General features: G+C 41.2%; 1 protein-coding gene across 1 annotated transcript in view; it reads left to right on the forward strand.

Moving 5' to 3' along the window:
- Positions 1 to 12399, forward strand: part of LOC123615819 (protein POLR1D) — a 36382-nt gene that overhangs the window by 16921 nt on the left and 7062 nt on the right. Inside the window, exon 2 of the mRNA XM_074377965.1 lies at positions 7463 to 7537. Coding sequence (XP_074234066.1) covers positions 7463 to 7537 — 75 coding nt within the window. The remainder of the gene's footprint in view (positions 1 to 7462; positions 7538 to 12399) is intronic.

Here is a 12399-nt window from a genome sequence, read left to right on the forward strand (position 1 = left end):
GTACTTCCTCAAACCAGGCCAGCTCCGTGCATCACAGACACGCGCAGACGCCCCGCCACAAGGGCTGGCGCTCAGGGCGAGTCCCAGCCCAGGAAACACCCTCCTTGTGTTTTGCCCTGCATCCCTGAATGAAAGGAAACTGGGGTCCACGGCGATGGGGGTTGTGCCCTGCTGACACCAGAGCGGACGTGGCTTTAGTGTCCAGGAAAGATTTGAGCCGCACAAGTGTTTAGAAGAGAAAAGACACAAGAACTTGTCAAAGCCTTCTTATCAGCATGAATACAACAGATTTTGCCATAAGAAAATAGTTTCCCAGTAGAGCCAAGCTTCCACTTGCTTGCTTGTCTTAGGATTTCCCTTCAGTGTTCTGGAGGTTCTTGTGACTTAGGACAGTATGAGGAGTGGTTGTACTTGGAGGCTGGCGAACATCTGTAATGTTAAATCATATTACTCGTACATGTGTACATGTGTACGTCTTAGAGAACGTACAAGTTTGAAACTGATTCATTAATCATTATTTTATAGGGAAATTTTAAAACATTCAAAATTTAGGTTTTCAATTTTTTAGTTAAGCTAATTTATATTTTGACAATATATTAAAATCTTGTCCATGTTGAATATTCATCTGAGTATTACCAACTCATTAACAGGATAATCAATGTGTGCAGTAAGTTAATCCTGTCACCTCATATTTCGCTGTCTTTTGTTTTTAAAAGTCATGGCTTTCCACGTTTTGAAGTTCAGCTGGCTTACAGTATTACACTGGCTTCAGGTGTACAACACAGTGAGTCTATACTTTTATACATTACAAAGTGATCTCTGCGGTAATTCTAGTTACCACCTGTCACCATACAAAGTTTGTACATTTAAAATTTGTATGGTAATGAAGGTATATTTGTCATGGTGGGAGGAATGAACATACTTGATGGTTTTTAGCTTATTTTATAACTTTCAGATGTTTAGAAATACGGTATACGGGCCTTTATTTGCCCCTGGTGGGCCAGGCAGACGGGAGCGGTCGGTCTGTAGATGCGGGCGGACGGGGAGACGAGGGGGGCGAGCAGAGGAGGGGCTCTCGGCCCCCAGCGCTGAGCACCGACGTCTCCCGGCGCGCCTGCGTGTCACCGAGAGATGGGGCTGAGAGCGTGTTAACGGGCGTGGACGGAGTGGGTTTTTACCCGCCCTCACAATGAAGCAGAAGAATGACGCTAGAGGCTAAGCACAGGTCCGTTACCCCTGATGGGAAGCACGCCAAGGAAAAGTGCTTTCTGGATATGAAACCTGGTGGAACTTTTCCAGAGAACTATTATTATTACAAATTTGTTGTAACTTTATTTTTTGTACTTTGGTGGGGGGGGGCAGGGAATTGGGTGTATTTATTTATTTAATGGAGGCGCTGGGGATTGAACCAAGGACCTCGTGCATGGTAAGCAAACGCTCTACCACTGAGCTCTACCTCACCCCAGCCCTAGAGAAGTAAAGACCGCAGTCCTGACAGGAAGAGCCCCAGCTCTGCCCCAGGCGGACCCGGACAGCTGTCTCAGGGCGTTAGTCCGCGTCTGCCGTCTCCCCCGTGACTGTTAGGTGCTCCTGTTCAAGTGCGGCCGCCGCAGGAGGCGGGCGCAGGGGGCCTGTGGCCATCGACGCCTTCTGTCACGCTGCTTTGCCCAGTGACACATGATCTCACTTCTTCTCGTATGTCTTTGCCTTCCTTGTCTCTTCCATCTCAGCCATCATCTCCTCTTCTGGCTACAGATCCAGTCTTTTTATTTTTAAATCCTTGCATTTTTGTCACGTCCCACTCACACCCATTCATCCCCCAGATCTTAATTTATTACCTACCATGTGCCAGGCACACGGAAGATGAAGTTGAAAAGACAAGTTCCCTGACCTCTCATTTAGTCAAGTAAAAAACAACTCATATTTCTTGTGTCTTATAAAATACAGAACATTTGGATCCAAATAAGACACCTTATTTTATCCTCACAGTAAAAAAGTAAAAAAGCAGTCCACATCTTTGACTGGTCTTCCCAGCATTGCTTAAAACATTGTCTTCTTCTTTCTCTATGGTCCACGTTGGCATGAAATCAAAGTCTCATCACTCATCACTCCCTCATTCAAATTCACGCTCCTCTGTTGTTCTTCAGTGGCATAAGTTGTTTTTAAAAATTAAGGAACTTTTCTCATAACTCTCACTGTTTGCTATAAAGAAAGAAATATTGGGGCTTCTCTCCACACTGCCCCAAGTAATCCAGTATTTGTTTCTAAAGTACATGTTTGGGTCTTTCTTCAGTATACAATCCCTAATAGTAAGCCTCTTAAGGGAACGGTCTCACTCCCTGTATAAATCATCATCCCTTACAGAGGAAGGGCTTGATAGAGGCTGGCTAAATTTAACATAATGTACAGAATTAACTTCTTGTGCCTCTATCTTTTGTCTATGAATAATTACCTTCATTTCCCAAATGACCTCATGTCCCTACTGAGTTTTGTCTTCAAAAACCTTCTCCATAATTTGAATTTTCTTACCTTCCTTTCAGCTGATACCCCAGACAATTTGATGTCTTCTGGAATTAAATAAGGATGGCCTGAATTTCTTCAACCAAACCTATAACTGAATTACTAAGTAGTGCAGAACCCAAACTGTCCTATGATACCTGCCAGTCCACGTGGTCACTAAACCACTAAACACTGCTGACTGGTGGTGAGGCTGTGGGCAGCTGTCTGCAGGTGCCCAGCAGTGACCGAATCATCGGTCCATATTTTTTTATCAGATGTTCTGTGGTCTGACATCAAATCCCAACTGAAGATCAAGTAAATTGTTCCACTGATCAAGTAAATTGTTCCATTTCTCCCTTCAAGCCTCATCACCCCATTATGGGAAGAGACGTAGATTGCTACAGAAAAGTTTCTCTTAGGTTCTACCCAGACCCCACCCCTGTGCAATGGCCCATCAGGGGCCCTCCCCGTCAACAGCAGCAACGGTGCTGCGCTCATTTCTGCCGATTTTCTAAGTGTGTGTGCATGTCACCGACTCATGCTTGTGTGAGCACATCGAGACCTTCAGAGTGGTGTCACACGACTCGTTACCTCATTTGAACCTCTTCCACCCATCATGTGATAGATACCATACGTTACAATTAGTTGATTAAAGTTGACTTTTTAAAGACTGAGGGAAGCACAAAACATGGAAGGCATCTAATGTTCAGCCTGTATTCGTAGCTCTCTGTCGTGGTCCATCCAGGCTGCTATGCTAAAAATGCCACAGACTGAGTGGCTTAAACAACAAACATTTATTTCTAACAGTTCTGGAGGCCAGAAGTCTGAGATAAAGCTGCCAGCAGATTCAGTGTCTGCTGAGGACCCACGTCATGGTTCACAGAGCCATCTTCTCCCTGGGTCCTCCGCATGGCAGACGGAGGAGACGGATCCCTGGGTCTCTTTTATCAGGTCACTGATTCCGTTCATGAGCCTTCCATCCTCATGACCTAATCACCTCCCAAAGGCCCCACCTCCTAACACCATCACATTGGGGGTTAGGATTTTAACATGTAAGTTGGGGGTGGGGAGCACAAACTTTGAGTCCATAACACTTTCGTTCACCGTTTGTCAGGAAGGTGTATGTTGATGTCTTTTTTGAGCAATTACTTGAAATTTAGCTTCTCGGATACTCTTTTAAAATCTCATTTTCTTATGTTCTTCGTTATTTCTGTTGTTTCGTTTTCGTTGCCTTAAGTTATCTTGCTACCCTTTCTCTATACTGATATAGTTAACTCTCAGTTGATTCATGTGAGTAAAAAGAAACCCAGACCCAGATAACTCAAAACTAATTTGTTTGACTTTGGATTTTAAGACGATTTTGCACCAGATTTGCGTTCCCACTCAGGTTTTATTTAAGCTGCTATTATGATCAGTTTACATTCCATAAGCATGTACCAGCTGGCTAATGGAATGAGTAGGCAGGCCCGAGGAAGCTGAACCAGGATGGAAAATTAGCTGTGGATAACACACATGTAGATCATTGAAAATTGATTGTAGCTTGTTCTTGTGCCCAGAAAACTATCTGCTCAATAACCTGGCTTTCTTAGATTTCTTGCTTGTATTGAACTGTATTATTCTAATATGATGAATTTGTTTTACAAAGAAACCTTTAAGATGTTTAAAGAATCTAAGTATAAAAATTATGGTACCTGAATTTGCGTCTGAATAATTTTTTAATTGTTCAAGTCCTCTTTGTACTTAGTTCTTATATGTTCTCCTACTGTTTGCTTTTCCTATATTTTAATTAGAGTTTACACTTGTGTTTCATGATCTGATTAAAAACTATCTTGCTTCATGATGCCGATGTTCCATAGTCGATCATTTAAGTATCTAGCCTCGGTGGGAATGCGCAGTGGGAACTGACTTCGTTACTTCCTTACCCACGAAGTCACTGGCGAGAGCCCCGGGAAGAACAGCAGAAGCTGCAGGAGTGAGGGAAACTACCTGACTTTCTGTTTTTCCCCCTTGCTTTTGAAGGTGATGTTATTTCAAGGACAGAACACATGATTACTAGAAGCTCTTGTTCTCCTGTTTGGAAGTAAAGCCCCGCCAAAGGAGCTTGTGCAGGATTTGGGGTGGGAGGGAGCAAACGCTCCACATTCTTCGGCTGATATCCGAGAAGCCCTCCGCTCCGCCTGCCCCTCCACTGCTCTCTGAGTGCGGAGGCAGTGGCGCCTCTGTCAGGCCTTTTTTTTTCCTTCTCCAGGACTTGCTGTGCAAATGTTGGTGGAGGAGACAGGAAGTATAAAGGGAAGATGGAGGACAGGGAGCCCTAAACATGTGGTGTCAGCAGTGTACAGTGTCCCCAGTACCTTCTTCCTCGTCTGAAAACTGGTTGTGATAAATATGTTGTCACGTCCAGATAGGATAGGACTACGCAAACCGTACAAAGTCATTGTTCAAACAATGACAAACACCTCACTGGGTCCACCTCAGTCATAGGCAGCCTGCTGTGGCCTGGGTCCCCACCTGTTACCACCTTTCATCACCAGTGAACTGGTCCACCCCGGGCAATCTTTCTCATACACCTTCTTTTCTCTTTGGTTGTAGTTGTAAATCAGATGGTAACTTTAATCATGGCAGGTAAAGTTAGTAACAGTTTTAGAGATGGTTTTAAGTGAAGTCACAACTACAGAAGAATCCACATCAAACTTCATACTCTCGAAGGTGACTAGAACAGGCCTACAGGATCTCAGCAAGGTCCCTGACCAGGTGTTGTCTGCTGCAGGCGTACAGCATTTCAGCTGCATATGGCACAAATTCGCTTCTATAAGCAAGTCCAGAAAGCTAAGCAAACATTTATAGTTTTTATGGGAAAATGCCTTCTGGTTTATTTGTAACTGATACAGTTTGTTCATAACTGGGAAACTGCCCAAGCAGATTTTTTTTCTCTGATGATTTTTAACTGTTTCTGTTGTCAGGAGAGATGGCACATGGGTGGACCCAAGAATGATTGATTTCCTTTTTTTTTTTTTAAACTACCACTCTAATTGATGGGAAGGTGGGGGTGTATTTGGAATATTTTTACCCTTTGGTTTTTTGTTTTTTTTCACTTATGTCTATAAGGGTGAAGGAGGTTCTCTGCTTTGGAGCCAGATAGGATAAATTTTTCCTGAAATACTGTATGAGGCAAAGCCCTCAGATCACATCAACAGGATGTATTATTATTTTAAAGAGATGAGAGAAGAAGGATCTGTGGTGACCCGTTGCTCTCAGTATTACCGACACCAGGAGGCTGGGCTGAGAAACCTGATCTGATTGAGTGCAGGGTAAGAAGCGGGCACCTTGGTCAGTGATTCGGTTCTTCATCGATCATCAGTGGGCCCTCCCAAGACGAATCGGAAAGTATCCAGCTGCCAAGTTAGCTGAAATGGCATTCCTTAAAAAGATCTCACTATTAATAGGAGTTTATTTTTTTTAAGTGTAAGCTATAGAAAAATAGCCAGATACATCTGTTGAGGATTAAGAGGATGGTGAAATAGTTTGAAAGAATACTATTAGAAATATGGAGGTAAATACCAGGAGAAACAGGTAAAAAGGAGTTGCCATTGGTTTTTCTGGTGGCAGGGAAGGATGATGCAGAAGACTGATGCATTTCATTTTAAGTCTTTAAGTGTATTTTTCTCTTTAAGCCATGTGCATGCTTTGATGAAACAGAAATCAATATAAAATAAAACATTCCTACAAGCTAGCAGAATGGTAATACCACTTTAGGACTATGTGAATAGTACCCACAGTAGGTTATACTAGTAGTTGTTTTAATGTACAATCAGTATATAATTATCCAATTTCAAACTTTGTGATTAGATTTATAGTTGGCTGTCTTTGGAGTGCATTTGTTTCCAACCTTACACCTCCCTTTCTCTTAGCTGTATTATTTATATATCATAGGTAATACTAAAGGCAGGCATGGCCATTCTCCGATGTTACTACCCCCAGCATCTTGAATAGTATCTTACTTGTAGTAAAGTCTCACAGTGTGGTTGATAGGTCTGTTTCCTGGGTTTTTAAAAACCTCTTTCTAAAAATTATACAAATAATACAGATTCACTCTAGAAAACAAAAAATCTAAAATGCAGAGGCAAACAAAAAACTAAAAATAACCCCACAGCTCATCTTGCCATTTTGATAATATCCCTCCACATGTTTCCCTGTGCAATATGTATGTGTAAATAAATTTGAAATAAATTTATCCTATTCATACTCCTTTGTCCCCATATTTATATACGTAACATGTGATGAACGTCTTTCAGTGCCAAGTATTTGTCTTTGTTTTTAATGACTGCCTAACCTTCTGCCATGTGAATATGCCATGATTTATTTACCCAGCCTGTTTTTGGTAAATATTTAAGTTTTCTATTTTTCTTCTTTAGTTGTTAACAAGTTGTTGAATGAGTTTCCTTGCACATGCAGTTTTGCATATTTATTTGAATATTTTCTTGGGATAAAATGGAATTTTTAGGTCCACACATATGTTTTATTTTTATTTTTATTTTTATCATGTTGCCAGTTGTCCTCCAGAAATGGTATATTAGCTTCAGTCACTGTTAGTAGAGAAAAGAGTGTCTGTTTCTCTGCTCCCTCACTGACAAATGAGCAGAAACAGATTTATCATTGTTGGGTTAATTAGTATTTCTTAGAATAACAGTGCATTTGAACAGTTTTAGCATGGATATAATTTGTCATTTCTCCTTGAATTTTCTCTTCAGTGTTTTTCCCCTTTATAGAAAAAGGTTTCTTTTTATTTTTTATGTGTTCAAAACTACCTACGATTTAAAAACACGTTTAAAATTTCTCCTCCAATTTTGAAATTTTATGCTTCAAAAGCTGTTCCTTTCCCAGGATCACATATGTGAAATAAACTGATTTTCAGAATGTAGTAGGGTGACTACCTCTCAAATTTCTTCCTTTTTCCCATCAGGAAAGCAATAGAAGAACTTCTTAAAGAGGCAAAACGTGGGAAAACGAGGGCAGAAACAATGGGACCTATGGGCTGGTGAGTTCTTGAGTCATCTTCTTTGAAACTTAAAGATACGTATATTAAAGAGAAAAGTTTTCTTCAGCAGTGAGAGTGTAAATTCACGGATGTAGAGGAAATCACCCAGAGGCAAGTGACAGAGAGGATACTGTTGAGGGCTGCGGCTCTGAGGACGTGGGCAGAGGGCTACGGACAAAGGACACCTGTTATGGTGTTCCCATCCCTTCGGTTCACAAGTCCCCAAGAGACACGTGGGTACTACTGTGCCTAAAGGCACATGTGTGAGAGAGTAATATTATATCAGTGCTCACTATTTAAGAATTTCTGTCTTAATTATAGCCCTTAGTAAATTAAAATTTTTTTTAAATTCTAACTATTTTGATTTTGTGACAATTCAACTGTGTAGAACTGAAGTTTACCTTTGCAGCCCCCATACAAAACAGAGCTTGTTAAAACTTAATAATATAAACAAAGGAAGAATTTAACCTTAAGAATCAAGTCTACTCTTAAAAGCATTGCTTTAGCAATAGCATTCACATCCAATAACTGCTGGTTTAGGTCTTTTATCTACAATGTAAAATTCATTATAATGGAGCACTGTGGGCCGTTCAAAAGTATAAAGTGTAAAAATGGGACAGGAGTAGAAGCTAGGTCTTTGTGGATTTAACTCTTAGAACCAAGCACAGGGTTTACATCACACATAAAACAAGATTAAGTCAAAGTTAAAGAAATAGAGGGGAAAGGCAATTTCTAAAAATCAAGCAAAATAAAACAAATGGACCTAAATAAGCCGTTTAGTGGATGGCTTAGCCACACATAGAGGCTATTTCAGATGATCTGAAACTTGACTGTGTTTTCAAAAGACAAAAAAGAACTAGAAAGAAATCTTAAATGTTTACAGTCACCACATTGTTAATAATAATATTGATATTGTTGTCCTGAAAATATTATATAGTAGGATAAAGCAAATATGTAAATACTTATTTGCTATAGATACCAAGATTCTCAGTGGAAAAGATATAAATATAAAATCAAAGATATAAAAATCTGAAATCGTAAATTTGAATTGAAAATATCAGTATGAAGCTGTGCTAGATTTTCTCTTTGAGAAAGAAGTGGGTGGGGAGAAAGGGAGGGAGAGAAGCTTTTCTGGCTCTTTTCACGGAAAAGGCCTTGAAGCAATGACCATCCACTCAGTAGCAGTGAGCACCCCGGCACCCAGGGCTGGTATATAAATACAATTTCTCACTGAAAGAAGACAGATCTGTAGGGAAATAATTGACTGCAGATCTGAGGCTGTTGCCTGGAATTATCCAGCCTGCAAGCTAGCTGTCACAGGCTCCAGGACTGCCCTCACTTCTTATGTCAACTGCAAGTTAAGCAAGTTCCCAAAACCACTCTCAGCTTCAGTAATTTGCTAGAAAAACTTATGTAATTCATAGAAAGCTATTACACCTATGGATACAGTTTATCACAGGGAAAGGATACAGATTAAAACAGCCAGAATAATAGATGCAAAGGGCACAGTCTGAGAAGTTTCGCAACACAAAGCTGCTGTTGGCCTCTCCCCATGGAGTTAGGACATGTTACCCTCCCAGCATCAGCGTGTGACAGTACACAAGGCATACTGCCAACCGGGGAAGCTCACCTGAGCCTCACTGTTCACAGTTTTTACTGGGGTTCCATTACTTAGGCATGATGGATTGATTGCTCACATGGTTGATCTCAGTCTCCAGTTGACCAGTACAATACCCAAAGCTCCGCCCCTAAGTCAAGCGGCATGGCCAGCTCTCCCTTAAGACTATCAAGTGTGGCCAGTCCCAAGCTAAACGAAGACGTTTCTATCAGGTATGACTTGCCTCCCAGAGTTGAGATTAACTCCCAGAAACCAGGGCAAAGGACAGACCTCTCTGTGGGCAAGTCGAAACTGTCTACTACAGAGTCAGGAAATGTGTAAGAGGAGCCAGAAAAAAGAAAAACAAATTACATGAAGAGACTCTGACCTCACACAGATACGTATTTGGAAAAGGAAGAAGTATTTCAGCAGCCTTTTCAGAAAATTGTGATAACCTTTAATACTGCGTCACAGCTTTGCAAGTGACCTCAACAAGTGATAGTTCCTTAATGTTCTTTCTACTAACGTGGACTCTTCACACACTGTTCCAGTAAGATCCCTTGGTCTGCCCTGCACTTTGCCGGGATCTTCTCTCCTGCATGATTTTGTAACGTGAACTGGTCATCTGGAAAATACTGGTTCACTGAGTTATGAAGCTCCCCCAGTGTTGACATATTTCATTATATAATATCTTAAAAACACGTTTGTTAGTATCACCACTAATCTTGTCAGAAAAGTCGTTCAACTCTTGGGAACCTATCAAGTTCACAGTTTTCCAGAAGTCCCATTTTCTTTCACTTGGAAACTCCAGCTCTATCGCTGGCAAGTTGTTTTCCTTGAGGTGATGACTCGCAACATCTGACTAGCCAGCCAGTCCGCCTTGCAGCTCAAACAGTCGCACAGAACTTTCCCTGGAGGCAGCTTCTGGGAAAACAGCACACCTAACAGGTACGGGCTCTGGAAGGCGGTCTGGCCCAAGGGAAACCATGACTTGCTCCTGCACACCAGTGCTGGGGCAGAGAATATCTCCACCATCCTGCTCATTCTGGGAGAACACTCGGTTTTACATCTGGTTAAATGAGTGCATGTACACACACACACGTGTGTGTGTATGTAAATAAAACTTTTAACCACTAATCCGGTGGTTCCCAAACTTAACTGCACATTGGAAATCATCTGAGGAGCTTCCAAAAATAATACGTGTTTCCCAGCATCAAAGATTATTTTAGTTCGGGGTATGGCTTGAGGTTTGGAGTTTTAAAGCTACTCAGGTGATTCGGAAGTGCACGCAAATGTGAAAAACACTATTCTAATCTCTGTTTATTGAAAAGAATGATACCCACCTGCTGTGCAGAATTCAGAGCATTCCCACAGCCCTCCCAGGAGCAGACAGGTGGCCAGGAGGCCAGCCACAGGAGTCCCAGGACCCATGTCTGTCAAGGGGACAGAGATCTAAAAGGGGCAGACAGATAGGCGCTTAGTAGTGGGCCATGGTTTGCTTTTCTAAACACCTAGAAGATCTTTACATCAGCTTTAAAATTTAAAACAGAACTAGACAGAGAGACATTTTTTTCCTTCTTTGATACTCCGTAAGAAAGATCTTAAATAAGGTCGTTGAGCTGTTGCCAGAAAGAGACTGCTGCACGAAGGAAAATGCAAGTGGGATGCCATTTTTTATGTCACAAAGAAAGAAGCCATTTGGAGCTGTAGACTTACTTGGATGTATTTCAACAAAAGAATCTCTTGAGAAGCCATTCTTGACACAAGCCCCAGAAAAGCTGAAATATTGGCCCATGTGACCTCCTTTTAGTCAACATAAAGGAATTTATAAGCACAAATTTCAGAAATTTTCATTGTCTACAAAGCTGTTTTTATTCTGGTCCATTCACTTCAGCTTATCTTAGCCCAATATAATGCTTGAGTCTAGTGCCCGGTAATGTCAGCCTCATACTTGGAAAGGTTTATATTTTGGTACAAAAAGTTCCAAAGATTGAATTTGACAGAGAACAATTTTTCAGTTTTCTTTACCTAGTTTTTTTTTTTTTAACTTTAGAAAATAGTCTTTTTTCATTGAAGTACAGCAATGCTTCTGGTGTTTCTGGTGTACAGCAAAGTGATTCAGTTATACACACATATATACACATATATCCTTTTTCAGATTATTTTCCATTATAGGTTACTGTAAGATACTGAATATAGTTCCCTGTGCTGTACAGTAGTTCCTTGTTTATCTATTTTATATGTAGTAATGTATATCTATTAATCCCAAATTCCCAATTCTCTCTCCCCCACCTCTTTCCCCTTTGATAACCATGTTTATTTTCTGTCTGTGAGTCTATCTCTGTTTTGTAAGTAAGTTCATTTGTATCATTTTTTTAGATTCCATATATAAGTGATATATATTTCTCTTTCTCTGACTTACTTCACTTAGTCATCTAATCTCTGCGTCCATCCATGTTGCTGCAAATGGCAGAATTTCATTCTTTTTTAATTGCTGAGTAATATTCCATTGTGTGTGTGTATGTATATACCACATCTTCTTTATCCATTTATCTGTCGATGGACATTTAGGTTGCTTCCATGTCTTGGCTATTGCAAATAGTGCTGCTGTGAACATTGGGGTGCATGTGTCTTTTTGAATTAGAGTTGTCATCTGTTCCAGATATATATCCAGGATTGGGATTGCTAGATGACATAGTAACTATTTTTAGTTTTTTAAGAAACTTCCATACTGTTTTCCATAGTGGCTGCACCAAATTACATTCCCACCAACAGTGTAGGAGTTTACCCAGTTGTTTCAAGGGGAGTGACATTTTGGGGTGCTCGTCTGTTTGGCTTGGGGTCAGTCTGGTGATTACGGGGAGCAACACCTACATTTTCTTCCATTTCATGTAGTTGGCTTTTGATTACTGGAAAGCAAATCATTTCCCCGGTCTTCCCCCAGGCACGTGGTTTTTGTATTCATTTGAATATTCACCCAGTACCAGTAGGTATATTAAGAGGCCAGGCACAGGCAGCAGTAAAGAAGATTCACTGTCCTGGCCGTACAGTTGTTCACATGCTGGTGGATTCGGACAGGTGCACAGGTGCGCACGGGGCAGCAAGCCAGAACCCGCAGGGAGCGGAGGAAGGGCTCGCATTTCAGGCGACTCGTGGATGGGCTTGGGCAGTACTTCAGGGCCACAGAGACTCAGAGCCTTCACTTTATGGTCCAAGAACGGGAGGCCCAGAGAGGTTTCCTAAGTCCCCAGCCATTAACTGCTGA

The sequence above is a fragment of the Camelus bactrianus genome, chromosome 14 (assembly GCF_048773025.1).
Source record: "Camelus bactrianus isolate YW-2024 breed Bactrian camel chromosome 14, ASM4877302v1, whole genome shotgun sequence".
Lineage (NCBI taxonomy): Eukaryota > Metazoa > Chordata > Mammalia > Artiodactyla > Camelidae > Camelus > Camelus bactrianus.